This window comes from Aricia agestis, chromosome 11 (genome assembly GCF_905147365.1).
Source record: "Aricia agestis chromosome 11, ilAriAges1.1, whole genome shotgun sequence".
NCBI classification, from domain to species: domain Eukaryota; kingdom Metazoa; phylum Arthropoda; class Insecta; order Lepidoptera; family Lycaenidae; genus Aricia; species Aricia agestis.
This window is the reverse complement of record NC_056416.1, coordinates 7,663,533-7,682,678: the sequence shown is the minus strand read 5'-3', so window position 1 is coordinate 7,682,678 and position 19,146 is coordinate 7,663,533. Positions and strand designations below refer to the sequence as shown.

Below are 19,146 nucleotides of genomic sequence, written 5' to 3'. Positions count from 1 at the left end.
TTAGAAATGCAGGAGTTCTATAAGATAAGATAGATTAATTATTATTATACCAAGTTATAATATTATTAAACATAATATTCTAACATATTAAAAAGGGTTACAAAGTTTTTCTCCCACGTATTAATATAAAGATAAAAGTGTTAATAAAGGTTTTTAGTGAACATTTAATGCTAGATGTTGTTGAGTTTTGTGCTTCCGCTAAATAATAAACCATAAGAATGGCCAAAGAATGCATCTAACACGTGGATTTAACATTAAATACGTAAGTTTTGAACAGTCTGTCAGAACTGCCAATACATGTCAAAAATTACGTTTTTGTATGATAGAAGCGTTAGTTCCTTTTCTCGCCACGTTCAAAAACAGCCTTGTCGAACTCTAAACGCTTCTATCCATAGAGTAAACATTATAGCAAGCTAATGTATACTCTGCTTCTATCATACAAAAACGTTATTTTTGACATGTATTGGCAGTTCTGACAGACTGTTCAAAACTTACGTATTTAATGTTAAATCCACGTGTTAGAGGCATTCTTTGGCCATTCTTATGGTTTATTATTTAGCGGAAGCACAAAACTCAACAACATCTAGTATTAAATGTTCACTAAAAACCTTTATTAACACTTTTATCTTTATATTAATACGTGGGAGAAAAACTTTGTAACCCTTTTTACGAAAAATGGGGAAACGTAGGTGCATGAAATTTCGCACAGTTATAGTTTATATGGAGAAGGAGTGCATCGAGCCAATATTATTTTAAAATTATGCTTTTATCATACATTTTTTTAACAAATAAAACTACAACACACAATAGAAAAGATGACAGATTTTTGAGTTACAAACCTATACATACGAATTATACTCTTTTATTTATGGTTGACACACAGATAGAATAAGAAATAGTACACCGCGCTCCAAAACTGGTATTGCAGACGTCGGCATAAAAGCTGCCACGCTAAAATGGGACTGGGCGGGCCATACAAGTCGCTTGCATCCCGACCGCTGGGCAAAGATCACCACAGAATGGGTACCAGATGATGGACGACGCCGCCGTGGCCGGCCTCGAAAAAGGTGGCGCGATGAGCTTGACAAATTAGAGCCAGGTTAGCCTACGGCTGCGTTGGATCGACAGAACTGGAAGACTTTGGGGGAGGCCCTTGCCTAGCAGTGGGACAGAATAGGCTCTTAAAAAAAAAATATGGTTGAAGTCTGTTTTGTTTACCGGAGGCCCAATCCCTACCCTATTCCCTTCCCTACCCTCCCCTTTTCCCTTCCCTACCCACCCCTATTCCCTTCCCATCTCTACCCTCCCCTATTACCCTATTCCCTCTTAAAAGGCCGGCAACGCACCTGCAGCTCCTCTGATGCTACGAGTGTCCATGGGCGACGGAAGTTGCTTTCCATCAGGTGACCCGTTTGCTCGCTTGCCCCCTTATTTCATAAAAGAAAAGAAAAAAAAAAGTCTGCTGACTAAAGCGCTTATTCCACGTCTTGTCCTATTTAGGAAGTCCTAGCTAGGATCCTAAAAAATTTAGTCAAGTGGAATAACATTTAGAAAGCTAGGATCCTAAATCGGAAAAAAATGTGGCTCCTGAATGACTAAATCAGTGTTGCCAGATGGTTTCAACCTTTTATCTGTAGTGGGAACTGCTAAATCTGTATTAAAGTCAATATTTATATTATGTTATAAGATCTGGAATCCATTTGTAGGTAATTTATTAAGTCTGCTGGTTAGGATCCTAACCTAGCTAGGATCCTAGCTTTCTAAATGTTATTCCACTTGACTAAATTTTTTAGGATCCTAGCTAGGATAAGTGGAATAAGCGCTTAGCGCTATAAAAGTCAATGGCAGCGATGAGCGAGCGTCTGTTACCAAAGAGAATGTCATATACTGTGTTGCCACACCAAATTTTAGAAAATCAGTAGAAGTCATGCCAAAAATTGTTAGAATTAGGTAGACGTTAGAATCAAAAATTGGTAGATCTACCACCCTCATATCAGTAAATTTTGTAGAATAAAAAATGCGAGTATATCCATAGAGTTTTATTGATGGTGTTTAATTTTATTGGTTGTTGTGACGGCACTCGGCTCTTCGTTCCTTGAAATTGAAATGAACCTCTTCGTATGAAGCAAACACTGACCTCTATTATACAAGTAGTACGCTGCACATAAGATACCCACCTGCTTTTTGTGCCTATTTGAAGCGGAATTAGCGCCCCCAATGCCGGGTAAGAAAATTAAATCTGACGTCAATTGAAAATGGCCGGTTATTCGTAATTGGTTGTCATCAGTCATCACTAGTATAAGTTCCAAGTCCTCTCACTACTGCTATCAGCGACAATATGGCAACTTTCAAACGTCATTTTTACGTCAGATTTTGTTCTCTTCCCCCGCATTGGGGGCGCTGATTCCGCTTCAAATAGATACAAAAAATAGCTGTCATTTCAAAGGGTATCATAAGTCCAGCGTACTTGTATAATGGAGGTCAGACGTCAGTGGAAGCAAACCTTCCAATGTGTCAGTGCTGGGTCGGTTTCTCTGTCATATATTTAAATTGTTGACAAAGGAGAACAGTCTCTCAACTAGCTCTCAACATACGCACTGCTATGTGGAAGTGCAAGTAATTGTCTCACAAATCCACAAAGCAGGGGAAACATTGGGGATTGGTCTCCTTTTTTATTGTTGCAACATGTTTACAGAAGACTTCGGGCTCAGGAACAGCTGCAGCTAGTGTAGTAGTGGCCTGATTTTTTCTTAAATCATAATTGCTGTCGAAGGAAGTATTTTGCCAAGACGACTCAATGTACCAAAATTCTATCTGAGGAGTCTGTAACGCTTATTATTTGTATGTGAACAATGACATGTTGAAATTTGAAAAATAGGTAGATTTGATACCGAAGTTGGTAGATAGGTAGAAGGGAGGTGAAATAGGTAGATCTACCATAAAGTTGGTAGATGTGACAACACTGGTCATATACTACGTAACATCTGTGACGAGCAGCGGCCTCTGTGGCAACTCACCAAGCCCAAGGAGCCATTGGCCAATTGGCCATTGCCCATTATCAAAAAGAAGAGTTTTTGGACGAATGTGAAAGAGTGATGTTGTGTTTTTATATTATTTTCCTAAAATTGTGTTATCTGGGTTTTTAATGTGTAATATTGGTAGGATATTAACCATTAAATATTTGTTATCGTGCACAAGTGTGGGAAAGTGAGGTAGTAACCAGAAACGTGCTCTTTTGTGTTCCCTCCAAAACTCCATCAAAAGTTTCAGTAAAGCGTCCTACCACTTTACTGAATCGACCGACTTGACTTCTTGACTGTATTGACTTTATACTTAGACTTTGACTAGACTTTGGACCTGACTGACCTGACGATAATATATAAAAAATTGTGATAAAGAATATTGTTTTCCCGCCATAATATTATACTCAACACTGGCCATAGTTATAGCCGAAGTGCCATTATATGAAAAAAAAAAGAAGAAGAAGCAGCGCTCTCGTCAATGTCACCCATGTTCATATAAAGCCTTGTCGAGCCGTATTGGCAAATGTTTTGTTTATTTTTCTTAGATTTTGCATAACTTTATAATGTACTTCTTTTTATAATAAAAAATCTACACAATGTATAATCAAAATCTCGATGCTTTTAAATTTAAACTTTCGAGCTATTAGCTAGTTGGCTTTTTTACAAACTTCTATTTTTTTCAATGTACATATTCTACTGCAATTGATTGTGCCAAATATTCTACAAATTTATAAATAATGTCTGATCCTACAATCCAAACGTTTTGCTGTCACCATTCCGGTAATAAAGAAGATTTAGCAGTAAAAATTATGAGTGAATTCAACACTGAATCCTACAACACTGTGTGCTTGGTATCATCTTCAATAGGAATATTGGGATCGCTTTATCAGGTGAGGCTCTCTGCTCTATAAACCTCACTATTAATTTAACATTAGTTAAATCCAACACCAATAGAAAATATGTGTACTTATCATATTTTATCTTAGATCTATTTAGGAATGGATTTTTTAAATGCATAATATCTTTATATGAAATCTCGAATCAGCCAAGAAATATTGTTTGTTATTATGAAAGAAAGAAACTTTATTTGGTAAAACAGTAGATAAATATTAAAATAATCAAGAACATTGTAATATAAGTCCTACCAAATTGGCACCTACTCAGCATCTGTTGTGAACGCAGTTCGCAATGCTGGTTTTCAGTAAATTTTCAAAATAAAGACATGTTAAAAGTACTCCAGGACTCCTCTAGCATGTTGGTAATATTCTTAATTAGTAGAACCTGTTTAAGACGATCACGTTTAATACAATTTCTTGCATAATACGCCATATTTCATCAGTCCCTGCAACTTGAGACATGTTTTCATACACGTATTACCTCTTACATCTGCAACAGAGGCCGACTGACTGAACTGATGTGACGTTTTTGGAAGAAGTAGAACCCGTAATACTGCAGGGTTTTCCTGGATATTCTTCCATTGATGATAATGCAAATATAATCAAATGTAGTCAAAGTGATAATGATCAAGAAGAAGATGAGTCAACTCCGATTTTAACACACGCCCAGGTTTAAATAACGTGATAGTAATACACAACATATTTTTATGTAACATACATAATTTTTAAATGTACAATTCAATACCTAGCTCTACATCTGAAAAAACATAATAAATATTAATACATACTATGTAGTAGGTACATTTTTTATTTCCCTATATCCCGCATAATACGCTTTCCCGCATAAGACGCGTTTTTGATTGAGTCCCTGTGAAATCGTCTTAAACAGGTTTTACTGTATTATTATTGACTACTAGCTGTCCCGGTGAACTTCGTGTCACTTTAAAATCTTCCCTGGTTGTTTTTAGACTTTTTCAGGAAATTTAAAATTTTTTTTTTAGAATTTTTCTCTCTGTAAGAACCATCCTCGTACTTCAAGGAATATTTTAAAAAAAGAATTAGCGAAATCGGTCCAACCGTTCTCGAGTTTTGCGCTTAGCAACACATTCAGCGACTCATTTTTATATTACAGATGAAAATATATTATAATATATACCCACTATCATAATATTTCAGATTTTACCAAGACGTGATTATACCTCACTAAGGTTGCAAAATTTTTCAAGTTCTCGAGGAAGACATATAATAATCTGGTTAGCAGTTGCAGATTTATTAGCTTCTCTAGGTAAGGCTTGTGACTAATGTTACTTATAATTAAGTTGAGAAAATCTGATCATATTGATAAGTACAAAATAAAAGATTTAGTGTAGGGCAGCCTATCCCAAAGTGGGTGATAACGCCTTTGGGATAGGCTTATATAACGATAATGGGCGCTGAAGGTCTACAGGGGGGCGGTGCGGGACCCAGGAAAAAAAAATGGAGGCGTTGTGTAGAGGCTTGGGGGTGATTTATTTCATCTGGATGCATTTTAAATTGAAACAAAGGGGGCGCTAAAACATAATTTGTTCTCATAGTGGGCAGTAGACGAAATAAGTTTGGGAACCCCTGGTGTAGGGTTAGTTACTATTAATAAAAAATATAATTTCACTTTAGGTAAGTAATTAAAAGCTTTCTATACGCATTTAAAAAAATTCAGTTATTAATTTCGCTAAAGTAATGTCATTGAATTACAATTTTTTCAAGATTAGTACATACTAGATGTTGCCTGCGACTTCGTCCGCGTGGACTTTATAGTTGTTCCCGTACATCGAATTGAGTCGTTTACGCGCAAATCAGAAAAGTATATTGTGTGGGAATCCCACATTTTTCCGGGACAAAAAACATTCCTTGTCCCAGATTCAAATTAGTATCTCCAATCTCCATGCCAAATTTCATCAAAATAGATTAAATAGATTAGGCGAGAATCATAAAAGTTTATTGTGCGGGAACCGTATATTTTCCGGAATAAAAAGTATCTCTTGTCCTTTCCCGAGACTGAAAGTATTGCCAAACCAAATTTCATCAAAATAGATTGAATAGTTTAGACTTTAGGCGATAATCATAAAAGTTTATTGTGCGGGAACCGTACATTTTCCGGGACAAAATTTGTATTCCTTGTCCTTTCTCAAGACTCAAAGTATCTCCATACCAAATTCCATAGATTGAAAAGTTTACAGGCAAATCATAAAAGTATATTGTGCAGTAAACAGTAATTTTTCCGGGACAAAATGTATCCTATGTTCTTTTTCGGAACTCAAAGTATCATTATACCAAATTTCAGAAAAATGGGTCCAGCCGTTTACGCGTGATGTCGTGACCACGCGAAATATAACATTCCGCGCAGCTTCGCCCGCGTAAATTAGATATTTCACAGACAAGTTAGTCCACAAAAAATAGCCTATGATCCTTAACGTGGTCTACTTCTTACCTGAGCCAAATAACAGAAAAGTTGCTCCAGTAGTTCGTGAGATAAGCCCTTTCAAATAATTTGCCCCGTTTCTTTCCACATTTTCCTCTATTTCTTCGTTCCTATTAGTCTTAGCGTGATAAAATATAGCCTATAGCCTTTCTCGATAAATGAGCTATCTAACACTGAAAGAATTTTTCAAATCGGACCAGTAGTTCCTGAGATTAGCACGTTCAAATAAGCCCTTTCAAATAATTTCCCCAATTTTTACCACATTTTTCTCTATTTTTTCGCTCTCATTAGTCTTAGCGTGATAAAATATAGCCTATAACCTTTCTCGATAAATGGGCTACCTAACACTGTAAGAAATTTTCAAATCAGACCAGTAGTTCCTGAGATTAGCGCGTTCAAATAAGCCATTTCAAATAATTTCTCCCGTTTTTTCACACACTCTCCTCTATTTCTTTTCTCCTATTAGCTTTAGCGCAATAAAATATAGCCTATAGCTTTCCTCGATAAATAGGCTATCTAACACTGAAAGAATTTTTCAAATCGAACCAGTAGTTCCTGAGATTAGAGCGTTCAAGTAAGCCCTTTCAAATAATTTTCCCCCGTTTTTTCCACACTTTCCTCTATTTCTTCGCTCCTATTAGTAGTAGCGTGATAAAATATAGCCTCTAGCCTTCCTCGATAAATGGTCTATCTAACACTGAAAGAATTTTTCAAATCGGACCAGTAGTTTCTGAGATTAGCGCGTTCAAACAAACAAACAAACAAACTAACAAACTCTTCCGCTTTATAATATTAGTATATATTAAGCATTTTATGGCTTATTAAGATTGTACTTGTTTATTTGCATTATATGCTAACGTGATATTAATTAAATTTCATTAGCAATACTTAGCAGCCGCCAGCCACCTTGTAATAAATATTTTCTGTTTCATTTTTACTTCACTTTGTCATTTGTAAAGATTATTCAGATAGTAAAATTTAAGTTGTTTAACTACCTACTTCAATATTGTATTTATGTGTTCTGTTTTTTGTTCAGGCCGTAAACGTTAAGTAAAAAATCCATGTTATATTATGTATAAAATAAGTATGTCAATAACATGCTTTGTTTGCAGGTGTTTTAATACGATCATCACTATGGTTACAATTCAAAAATATTATGCCGATGCCTGATGATGATGTCAGTGTTTTATTTTGCACTTTAATATCAGTAAGTAAAAATATTTAATTGTTTAATTAGTTGATAAACGAAATAATTTATTTTAGTAGGAATAATTACAACCTAAATCTCAGGTTCAGGAGCCAAAGCATAAATGATTATGGAAAAGTACTTGTATTGTTTAATGTTTATACATAAAAAGATTTTTACATGTTTATTATATTATTACCTATGTAAATAGATTTTTAATTTTTTTGTGCTATTTGCTAAAAGGGTAGCTAAAGCATAATTAATAATAATTAAGTAAGTGGAATATCCTTTACTTTCAAGAAGGGTCAGTGACCTGTAAAACTTGTTGAGCAACTTCTTCTGTTACGAATTTTAGATTTATTAATCCAATCTCTTAATTTTATTTAAAACAAATAATGGATAAATGTAGCACAAAAAGTTTTAAATAATAAGATGATGACCTTTGTAGGCATGGACGCAATATTTCTACACGGCAACCTGGTTTTGGACGCTATTTTACGCAATAGACACGTGGAACGCTATAAGGAACTATGAGTTTAACGCATTCAAATATCACACATTCGCGTGGGGTATACCCGCGATTACCACAGGTGTTGGATTGTCAATACTGTACATTCCGGATGCTACGTAAGTTTTTCCAATGTTATTTCTAATAATAGAAAATATTATTAGAATAATATACTAGCTGTTGCCCGCGACTCAGTCCGCATTTCCACGACAGAGTTGCTTCCGCGGTAGGCTTACTTCAAACTCCAATGTTTACAGACAAACAGACACGTCACACATAAAACGCCCCTCTTTTTGCGTCGGGGGTTAATAACTGGGGTCGAACATTAACTCTTCTTAATACTTAAAAAAACATGAATGGATTCTTCATCCTCACCACGTCTTATAAAAAACACGTTTGAGTTAGCGCTTGTGCAATGTAGGTGACGTACAGCGCCATCTATTATGAATTTTTGGATCTAATTTAATTTAAACAAATTTACGTATAAACACCCCTTTAAAACCCCTTTTTCCAGTTAAAAAGTGGCCTATGTCCTTTCTCAGGCTTTAGACTATCTGTGTACAAAATTTCATTACAATCAGCTCAGTAGTTTTGGCGTGACAGCGAGACACACAGACAAATACTTTCGCATTTATAATATAATAATATTATAAATGCGAAAGTATCTGCTACTAGCAGGCTATAGAGTAAAGACAGTTTTCAAGTTGCACTTGTCTCCTTAGAAAAGTCGTAATGGCTAACTGTATGTATTAGTGTATGTTTCGCGACGATACTCTATCGCTCGGGATTATATTCCTATAATGTCATACTTCGGTCTCATAAGATCCTCATGTGTTTTCTGTTTTCAGTTGCCATAATCTTACTTCTATAACGAGTGCTGTGTACAGAATTCTTCCTAACTATTGTGCTACATACCTACCTATCGCTATGGTTATGATAGTGAACCCTATTATTTATATGTTACTTAGCAAACATGTTGAGTTGGCTGTGTCTATTCCGATGGCTCAGGTATGCTTTTCTGCTTAGTATGTGCTCTACTTAATTATTATTTATTACTAGCCCGCGACTTCGTCCGCGTGGACTTCAGTTTATAGCGCGCGATGTCAACAAAATTGGTGTCAAAAGCTTTTATAAAAAAACCCTGGTACCCCTTAAATCAATACAGCTGTGCAGTGTGCACACAATAAGTACTTCATTTTTGTATATTAAACTTTATATTTTATGCCAAATTTTAAAGCTTATTTAGCCCCCCAATTACACAACTTTACCCATAAACTATTTATCATTGATAGGTTTAGCCCCAATTTCACCAACGTCTGTTAGTGTTAACAGCTTGTTAAAATGTCCTGTCTTCTCTTTCATTCATATGAAAAACGAAACAGCTAACGTGATACTAATTCGAGCATTAACTTTAACAGTCGTTGGTGAAATTTGGTCTTAAGGTTACGTCACTGCCTGCACAGATAAAGTACTGAGTTATTTAATACCGTAGAATAGATATAACAATCGAAAAAAATCGAGACTTAAATGTAAGATGATACCACCTCTTATAGAAAGACTTTTGAGCAAGCGTCAGCGCGATGTAGAAGACGCACGGCGCCATCTATTATTAATTTTTTGAACAAATTTACGACCCTTTTTTTCCAGTAAAAAAGTAGCCTATGTCCTTTCTCAGGCTTTAGACTATCTATATACAAAATTTCATTACAATCGGTTCGGTAGTTTTGGCGTTTGGCGTGAAAGCGAAATTGACAGACAGACAGACAGACAGACAGACAGAGATACTTTCGCATTTATAATATTAGTATAGATAGAATGGCAGCGGCGAGGCGAGCACTTTCAGCGCTGCCATTCCGGTGTAGCGCGCTGCGCGGCCCTAAGAGGGGTACCACTTACCAGGGTTTCAAAAAGTTTTTAAATTTGACACAAATTTTGTTGACACCGCGCGCTATAAACTAAAGTCCACGCGGACGAAGTCGCGGGCAACAGCTAGTTATGAATAAAAACAATATTATATAGTAAAGTAGGTATGATTAGTTCTGTTACAATAATAAAGTAAAAAATAAAACGCCATCTGCTTTCATATATTAGAATTAAAATGTTGATTGCATTGATATATTTTCTGGATGGAATATAGGCCAACACGGTACACTCGAACTAGGGTTGCTGAGGATTCCTCTTCCGCTTCCTCAAAATGAGGAAGTTCCGCAATATTTTGGGTTCCTCAACCGCTACCGCATCCTCATAAATAAAAATTAAAAAATCCTCTTCCTCTATCGCTTCCTCAAAATTTAAGAGGAATTTATGAGGAATTTCACTGCGCATGCGCGTCGCGAACACGTCAGAGCCAGAGAATTGTATCATTCACTCATCTTTTTTTTTGTGTGCGTTGTTGTGTATGTTTAGTTTGGGAAAATTAAGGAATTCAGACCGAATAATTCGTGTAGTTTTGAAAGTTGGTACAGTTGTTCCTAAAGGTGTCCAGATGAATATACTAAAAGTCTCCGAGGGTGGGACAAGAGTCGGCGCGCGGTGGAATCAGGGGACTACGTTACGCCGATTTACTGTATCTGTCTCTAGGTACAGTTAATCGAGGTAACGTATTCCCGTGATTCTTCCTTCAAAGTTGATCCTATCTAAATTTATTCTTTTTAAATATCTTCAGGAAGAATGAGTCTATACCACTACGTTTTTATTTTATCGTAAACATCTTTCAAATTTATTTTATGGTCGGTCGATTGGCGGGGTACGGGGCATTATTTTTTATTTATTAGTAAATTTAGAAAAAATCTAACGTAGCTTTAACAGATCATAGTACTTATTGTATAAAAATCATTTGTCTAAACGCCTGGACAATGGTCCAGGGAGTAAATTGGGGAATATATTTGTATGGAAAAACAGCGTGAGCGTACCCTTTTAATACTCTGTATTTCCTAAAGTAATGATCGTTTGATCGTACAGTTTGGACGTAATTTATAGTAATGTAGATAATTAAGGTCTGGACACCTTTAGGAACAACTGTACCAACTTTCAAAACTAAACGAATTATTCGGTCTGATCGTCGATTTTGAAACTAATTTTCTTAGACTAGTTACTGAACTCCTCCTTAATTGTGGGACGGATTTTGATGATTCTTTAGTGTGTGTGTTTTGAGAATGATTTAGATTCATAGTTTGGTCCACTGGAAAATGCCCTTTTAATTAATTTTTGTGTAATGTACCTATGTACCTAGTTATGTACAGACAGGACAAAGACTTTTGGGTTGGGTCCGCTAGTATTTATAATTTCCTATCATCCTCTTCCTCATCCGCTTCCTCATCCGCATCCTCTAAATTTGCGCGTGAAAATTCCTCTTCCTCCTCCTCTTCCTCATAATCACTTCCTCAACAACCCTAACTCGAACTCCTTTATTTTAGAGCGCCTTCTGTTGTCAACTTGTCACATATATTAGAAATGCAGTAGGAGTTCTATAAGATAAGATAGATTGATTATTATTATACCAAGTGATTATATTATTAAACATAATATTCTAACGTATTAAAAACTATAAACAAAAACATACTAACTAATAAGTATGATTAGTTCTATGTTACAATAAAGTAAAAAATAAAACGCCATCTGTTGAATCGTATTAGAACTAAAATGTTCATTGCATCGATATATTTCTGGATTTTTTATAATATTATACATAAATTAATACATTTAAGATTTTTGAAATATTATTTTAATACACATCCAAGACCCAGGAACATTGAAAACTTTTTGTTCCGCCTGCGGGACTCGAACCCAGGACCTCCGGGATGAGCGCTGGCCACGCGCAATGCGAATTCATTTTCATCGATATTTTCATGGAAATAAGATATTTTCCCAGATCAAAATGTAGCCTATGTCCTTTCTCAGACTCTAGAATAACTGTGTACAAAATTTCATCGCAATCGGTTCAGTAGTTTTGGCGTGCAAGTGAGACAGACAGACAGACAGAGATACTTTCGCATTTATAATATTAGTATGGATATCGCTCTCATGCGTGTTGCAAAATTCTCATAGGATCACGTTTTTGGCATAAATCGTGAGGAGTCACGGCCATTTAGAACATCGTAATCAATTATGAGAACTTTATAATATGCTGTGTTTTTATACAACTAATTAAATGCATAAAGCAGGAGCCAGGAAGTATGATACTATAAATGTTTGTTACGGAGTATTTAAAGTTCTATTTCCTTGTGCTATTTATACACTTAGACACAACGCACCATACATAACGTGACCATTTATTTTTTTGTCAGAGCGGGACATCTACGGAACCGGGACCCCCCCCCCCCCTCCCCCACAAATAAATTTTATTTTCATTTATTTATGAAATTTCATTAAAAAAAAACCTTTTTATGAAATTATAGAGGTAAATACAATTGATTAAGTATTTTGTGAATGTCTAGCTAGTGCCTATCTCTATTATTAGCAAAATATGGCAGAAAAACCACATATGTTGTTGTATGGCAGTGCGTTACCTCCAGGCATTTCAAACATAAAAAATAAAAATACTTTTAAATTGTCGTTTGGTCTGTTTGCAAAAGCGGGACAGACTGCCTGAAAGCGGGACACGGTGATGTATGGTCACGTTAACCATACATCACGGATAGCAAAGGAATAACATGGATGTATCTACTACATAGAAAATTCGATGTATTTTCATTAAGAGATTCAAATTTTCGATCATTTCTCTAACTTTGTTACATATAGATGGTTATCTGCCCAAAGTGCATGAACCTTTACATATTTCTCATAGAAACTCGTAATAATTCAAAATGGGTTGTGGATTATACTGCTTTACTTTCCTCACGGAGCTATGCCAGAGGCAGAGGGAATTTCGGTCTGTGATGATAACTTTATTTATGGATCCTATTGTTCTTACAGTTTACGAGCAAAGAGCGCAGGTTGGTGGATGCGTTGAAGCTAAAGTTCTTTCTTATCAATGGTGCATTTTACCTGTGCTGGCTCCCAAACCTTATTAACGGACTGCTGTTGTGGACGATGTGGTTCAATATGCCTGTGAATGTTATCATCACCATATGGTATATAATGGTTAGTATTTTCGGTAATTTACCTACATTCATCTGAAGGTTTCACTAAAACCATATTTTGTTAATACTTACGTCGCACCGCTGCTGCTGTCTAGTTAGGCCAAGTGCATCTCAACTTTAGGGAGATCGCAGACGGCACACTTTTTGTGTGATCGAGTCTGCGGCGCACATACAGTCGGCATGGCCGCGCCATCTCCCTTATGATCGCAATAATTAATAATATATTTGTGTACTATGGTATGGTACCGATGACGACGTCTACATTTGCTTAAACTATAGTCCGCTTTCGTATACCTTTGAGGTACAGAAATAGCGAATCCACTGTTTATAATCGTTTCGTGAAGCATTAAGTAAAATATTGAAAACTATTTAATTTAAAGTCTGTAAAAGGAAAATTATAAGGTTCTTGTAGGTATGAGTTATGACCCATTTTTGAGCCAATTTGATCCAAAAGTAAATAAATATAACAATGGGACACATCATGGGCGTACCCAGGTTCTGAGCCAGGAGGGGCAAACTACCCAGGTTCTGGGCTTTTCCTAGTCGCAACGACTTGTAATTCGTATCGTAATAATAATTATGAACATAATATTATTATAAAGTGTGATTCATAATACATTGTGATCTAAGGAACGTACGTACATACTTCAACGAAAATAAGGAAAGATTAGACTGTATGGTGTACCACCTAGTTCACCTAACTCATAGTGAGCCATGTGTATTATCTTGTATTTCTAATTTCCTTCTCAATAAGAAATTCTGAACCGGTGGTAGGCCTCATGTAGACGCGACGTTTCAAAAGTGTTAACTTTGTTAACCTACTTAGAAATAAATATTTTTCATTTCATTTCATTTCATTGAACTAGTATCGGTCCTAAATAGATTTCTAAGCTTTTATTTAAGTTGCTCATGGACTTTTTTTGGTTTCAGGCTTTCTTAAATCCAATGCAGGCCTTATTAAATGCGATTGTTTATAGAAGATGGACGTTGAGTCAGCAGAAACCAAAGTCGGTGATGTCGAGTCCGGAAAACGAGTTGAACTTCCCCGACGAACAGTCTCCGTTGCTCGGCTCAGAGCCACCCCGACTACCGATGACGCATATAGCGCCAACCATTAACATTTATTCAACAATGTGAAAAAAAAAACTTGTTTTTAATATTAAGTTTCAACGGCGCTCGAACAATTATGCTTTGAATGGTTTTTCCTGCTTAACTCAGATGAGCAGATTTATAAAATTTAACCTAAAATATACAACAAATACCAAAATGTTGAGTACGATCAAATAGTATTAGGCAATTGTTAATGTTTTTACTTATATAAAACTATTTTTTATGAATATTTTAATTGTTATAGAAAATATATCATATTTTTATATCAAACTATTGAGTTTTTTTAATATTACCACTATAAACAAACCTTGATAAAATTATGTAAGTTCTACAATTACATATCTTTGGCTCGATTTATTATGCTTCCGCCCGAACGCGCGATCTGGCGGCTACACCGCGAGATATTGTGTGTAGATAACATCGCGACAACGTCGCTATTAAAATAATCAGCCAAGTGCGAGTCAGACTCGCGCACGAAGGGTTCCGTACCGTTATAGAGAAAAAATAGGCTAAAAATTGTGTTTCTTGTATGGGAGCGACCTTGAAATTTTTATTTTACTTTAATCTTATTATTAATTATTGAAGTAGACACATAATTAAGGCCTTTGTGAAAATATCAAGTTCCTACCTGTTGCCGTTATTGATATCGAGCAAAAAATTCCAAAAAAAAAACACGTTAATTGTTGGGGAGCCCCCCTTAAAAATTAATTTTATTTTGTTTTTAGTATTTGTGAAAATTTCAGAAGTCTAGCTATAGCGCTTCTTGAGATACAGCCTGGAGAGTGGAGACAGACAGACGGACAGTAGTTAGATATGTCGCAGTCATCTGGTTTAATCTGCGATTCGATTGAATGACTAGCGCATTCATTGAACGACACCATCCATCGAATGACTGACAACAAGTCAAGACGTTGACTGCGACGTTTAACGTCTTGACTAAAAGTCATATAGTGAAGTCGATAAATGGGACGCTATAATTTTTTTTAAGTAGCCGTTGACGGGTATTATGGGTAAATTCACGCTCTCATATTATTTTATTACAAGTAAAGCACTTTAAACTTTAATTAAAGTAAATTTAATCGACAAAATATCAACACAGTGCTATCAGCTGCGTTAGCTGTTTGACGCCATATTTGTTTTAGTGACTACTAGCGCCGCAGTGGGAAAAAAATGAAATACGTTCAATTACCTGACTGATTTTATGTCCGCTATATTCAAATTAAAATATGTTACAAATTGCTAACTAGTTGGACGTTGAGTGACGATCGTTCAATCGACGTTGGGCCGAGTCATTCAATTGAATGGTGTCATTCAATGAATGCGCTAGTTATTCAATCGAATCGCAGATTTAACCAGATGACTGTGTCATCTGGTTAAATCTGCGATTCGATTGAATAACTTTTTCATTTGCTTGTGAGTTGTGACCTGCGTGCGGTGTAGCGGCCAAACCGAGCGATCGCGCGGACACAACGTATATAAATCCAACCTTATTAATATTTAGTAATTAGTATTATATTTGGTACTTGTTATAAAATTATTTATTATTAAAACTTTTATTTATTATTAATTATTAAAACAACGCCTCCGTGGTCTAGTGGTTAGAGCGTCGCTCTCGACTCCGGAGGTCGTGGGTTCGAATCCCGCGTTGGAAACATGTTATTTCCAAGTTTGGTTAGGACAATGCAGGCTGATCACCTGATTGTCTGACAAGTAAGATGATCCATGCGTCGGATGGGCATGTAAAAAGTCGGTCCTGCGCCTGATCTCTCGCCAGTCGTGTCGGTCTTCCGTCCCACTGGGTTATGAGAGTAAAGGAATAGAGAGTGCTCTTGTGTACTGCGCACACACTTGGGCATTATAAAATTACTCCTGCGTACCTGGTCTGGTTTCAATGAAACCGGCCACCGTCACCGAAACCGGTGTGGGGAGTATTATTATTAAAACTTTTGAACATTTATGTATAATTTATTATTAGTATTTTACAACATTGAACATAATATTTTAATATATTGGTTATATACAAAATTATTTTATAAACAATTTATATCACATTACTCTTGATAATTTTCCGGTGGTGCCATAGTTAGATCTGTTACATCTTTGACTATCATGTGGGCTATCTGCCACGCCATTTCCTCTTTGACATCAGAAGAGTTCGCAGGAACAAATTTGCTGACCATTTTTCTCAAAACAGATTTATTTTTTTTATCAGGGTCAGGCTCAAATTTAGACTCGAACCTTCCTAAACTATTTATCCTTCCTAAAGTTAAACCATCGTGTTTCTTTCGTTGCCATAAAGCATCTGCATTGTAGAGTTGGTGAGAGTCAATTGTCATATCAGGTACAGAATGATTACGTTTTTTTCTTAAATAGACATCCCCCATTGCCAACAGAGTATTTTGTGTGCTAACACTCAGCTCGCTGCTGCAGTCGGAATGTGCTTTGCTTTGAGAAGTCATCTGATCTACAGACTTGATCATCTCCGAAAGATAATTGTAGTATATTTCTGATTCTAAAAATATTTTAACATAGCTAGTGAGAGTCCTAAATACGATTCTATAAGGGATATCAAAACATGTGCCTGCAGGGCCCAATTCACTACAAATGTCACTTTCTACTTTCAATCGAATTTCAGTTGGGAACCCAATTGGACTGGTAGCTTGTAGAGAGAAATATTTATCGTAAAGAACAATTGCATCACTTTGAGTCTCTTCTACTGTTGCATTTTTACCACTTGCTAGATTGTCTTTAAAATGAGAAACAGAAATTAAAAACTCTAGAAGCACACTACAAGATTCCTGTTCCAAATACTCTGTAAAATAAAATAGTATAGTTTCATTATATAAAATATCTTTAAGATTTATCCTACTGCTAGTTAGTATATCTATTTGCGATTTTATAAACTGGGGGCTACTTTGAAAGTCACTAAAACATTTTGTTATTTCACACAGTAAAGTATCTTGCACTGGCTTAAAACAATCTTCCTTAATTTTTCCATCTGGATTGCAAATGTTAGATATCACAACTTTCCTTACTTCATCTGTTAAATTAAGCTTATGTGGAGCTTCCAAAGCTATATACTTCTTAAACAAATTTATAGCTTGATCTGTAACATTTGATGATTCATTTTTATGTACCTCAGATTTAGATTCAAGCTTACTCAGGTTCAAACTGTTGGAGCTTGACATCCAGCTGTTCATTTGTGACATAAGGATATTTTCTGCATCTGTTGCTGATTTTATTGAATTATAATCAAAACTTTTAGAATGATTCATTTTACTATGACAACTTTTATTGGTATCATCTGGTACGCTTTGCAACTGTAACCGGTACTCGTCTAGTTCCAACCAACAGTTTATAAGTAGTCCCTTGTCTATACTTTCCATAAACGATATAAAATGTTTTATACATTTTCTTTCATACAAAATATCTTGTAATGTTAGAGACAGTTGAGATTTCTTCTCAAATATATTATCGTCCCCTAAAACATTTTACGTTTTAATAAATTTTGATGTTAAAAATACAAAGCTGTTATGCTATTTTGCATAATATTAAAGTTGATACTTATTTTATTAGTTAAATAAGAATAATTATTGTTACCTTCTTCAGCACTTGGATCAGCAGACAAGAGTTGATATCCCGGATTATTTAGCGACTGCGACTCAGGTGGTCGAACAGGACACCCAGATTTCCCTTTTGCTAAAAAATAAAACAATAAAAAGGTTTCCGTTAATACAATGTAGACTGTTGTGATAAATTTCTTACTTTGATAAGTTGTTTACCTGCACTTTTCCAAAACTTTATCATGCCTTAAATAACTACACACAATCAAATTTTTACGTTTTAAGTAAAAACACGTAGCTAGTTAATTTCTCAGGGAAATGTCCTTTTTTTTGTTGCACTATTTGTAAATATTTCGGTTTTTGTTTGGCAAATAACGTCATTTGACGGTTGACGTAAATCATGTAAAATTGACATTGACATTTTTGATTCTTAATATGGCGCTCGGCTTTTTAACCATGGCCACAGGCCAGTGTCAATTAAAATATGACGGGAGAAAAAAAAAATCGTAAAATGTCTACAAAATATTAATATAAAGTCGTTTTTCAAGATTGATGTTTCGATGTTTCTTAGATAGATGCTGATTAGATCCAAATTGAGCCGCAGCCCGATCGTGCGCTATCATAACTATCAGGAATAGCAAAGTCCATTTAGGTTGAATTAGTTACAAACCGATCCTCAGCACGATCGTGCGCTATTTTAGAGTGGAGAGGAGTGGGGTCCCATCCCCACTCGCACGTGAACCGCGCGCGACGCCGCGGAATTTCCGCGAAACGTGAGCGTGGATCCCACAGACTACTTAGGGATACTACGTGGATCCGGTTCGCATATTTTTCTCACTTCGCGGCTGGTTCCCCGACCGCATCCACACTCGGGCGCGAACCGTGCTCGACGCCGCGGCGCCACGAAATTCCTGCGAAACATGAGTGAGAGATCCGATTCGCATATTGTTTCGCACTTCGCGGCCCGTTCCCCGATTGTTGTCGGTTTTCTGTCCCGCGACAAAGAGATTTTTTTTAAATCTTTATTTTATTAAAGGCTTTTGCCATACAAGACATGCCAGCATTGTTTAGTGAACAGAATATAATTAATCCTACTTTATACTTTATTACTTTATACTTTACTAGCTGTTGCCCGCGACTTCGTCCGCGTGGACTTCAGTTTATAGCGCGCGATGTCAACAAAATTGGTGTCAAAAGCTTTTATAAAAAAAACCCTGGTACCCCTTAAATCAATACAGCCGTGCAGTATGCACACAATAAGTATTTCTTTTTTTTATATTAAACTTTATATTTATGCCAAATTTTAAAGCTTATTTAGGTC

The 19,146-nt window shown here is 35.9% G+C and overlaps 2 protein-coding genes across 2 annotated transcripts; one reads left to right on the top strand and one right to left on the bottom strand.

Moving 5' to 3' along the window:
- The first annotated feature begins 3,615 nt into the window (after positions 1-3,615).
- LOC121731587 (G-protein coupled receptor 143-like) lies at positions 3,616-14,441 on the top strand. The gene is made up of 7 exons (XM_042121079.1): positions 3,616-3,913; positions 5,096-5,204; positions 7,490-7,584; positions 8,012-8,190; positions 8,920-9,079; positions 12,986-13,153; positions 14,083-14,441. Exons 1-7 carry the CDS (start codon positions 3,761-3,763, stop codon positions 14,287-14,289), a joined length of 1,071 nt encoding a protein of 356 aa, XP_041977013.1. The 5' UTR covers positions 3,616-3,760; the 3' UTR covers positions 14,290-14,441.
- A 1,800-nt stretch (positions 14,442-16,241) lies between these two features.
- LOC121731585 (A-kinase anchor protein 10, mitochondrial) lies at positions 16,242-18,186 on the bottom strand. The gene is made up of 3 exons (XM_042121077.1): positions 18,045-18,186; positions 17,863-17,961; positions 16,242-17,743 (listed from the first exon to the last, which is right to left on the bottom strand). Exons 1-3 carry the CDS (start codon positions 18,067-18,069, stop codon positions 16,314-16,316), a joined length of 1,554 nt encoding a protein of 517 aa, XP_041977011.1. The 5' UTR covers positions 18,070-18,186; the 3' UTR covers positions 16,242-16,313.
- Between the last annotated feature and the right edge of the window lie 960 nt (positions 18,187-19,146).

Bases quoted from the DNA above. Each gene is read 5' to 3' on its own strand.
- LOC121731587 (XM_042121079.1), top strand. From the start codon at position 3,761: ATGTCTGATCCTACAATCCAAACGTTTTGCTGTCACCATTCCGGTAAT. The intron at 5,205-7,489 runs GTAAGGCTTGTG...CTTTGTTTGCAG, and splicing joins AGATTTATTAGCTTCTCTAG to GTGTTTTAATACGATCATCA. The intron at 13,154-14,082 runs GTTAGTATTTTC...TTTTGGTTTCAG, and splicing joins TCACCATATGGTATATAATG to GCTTTCTTAAATCCAATGCA.
- LOC121731585 (XM_042121077.1), bottom strand. From the start codon at position 18,069: ATGATAAAGTTTTGGAAAAGTGCAG. The intron at 17,962-18,044 runs GTAAACAACTTA...TTTATTTTTTAG, and splicing joins AAAGTTTTGGAAAAGTGCAG to CAAAAGGGAAATCTGGGTGT. The intron at 17,744-17,862 runs GTAACAATAATT...AAAATGTTTTAG, and splicing joins TGATCCAAGTGCTGAAGAAG to GGGACGATAATATATTTGAG.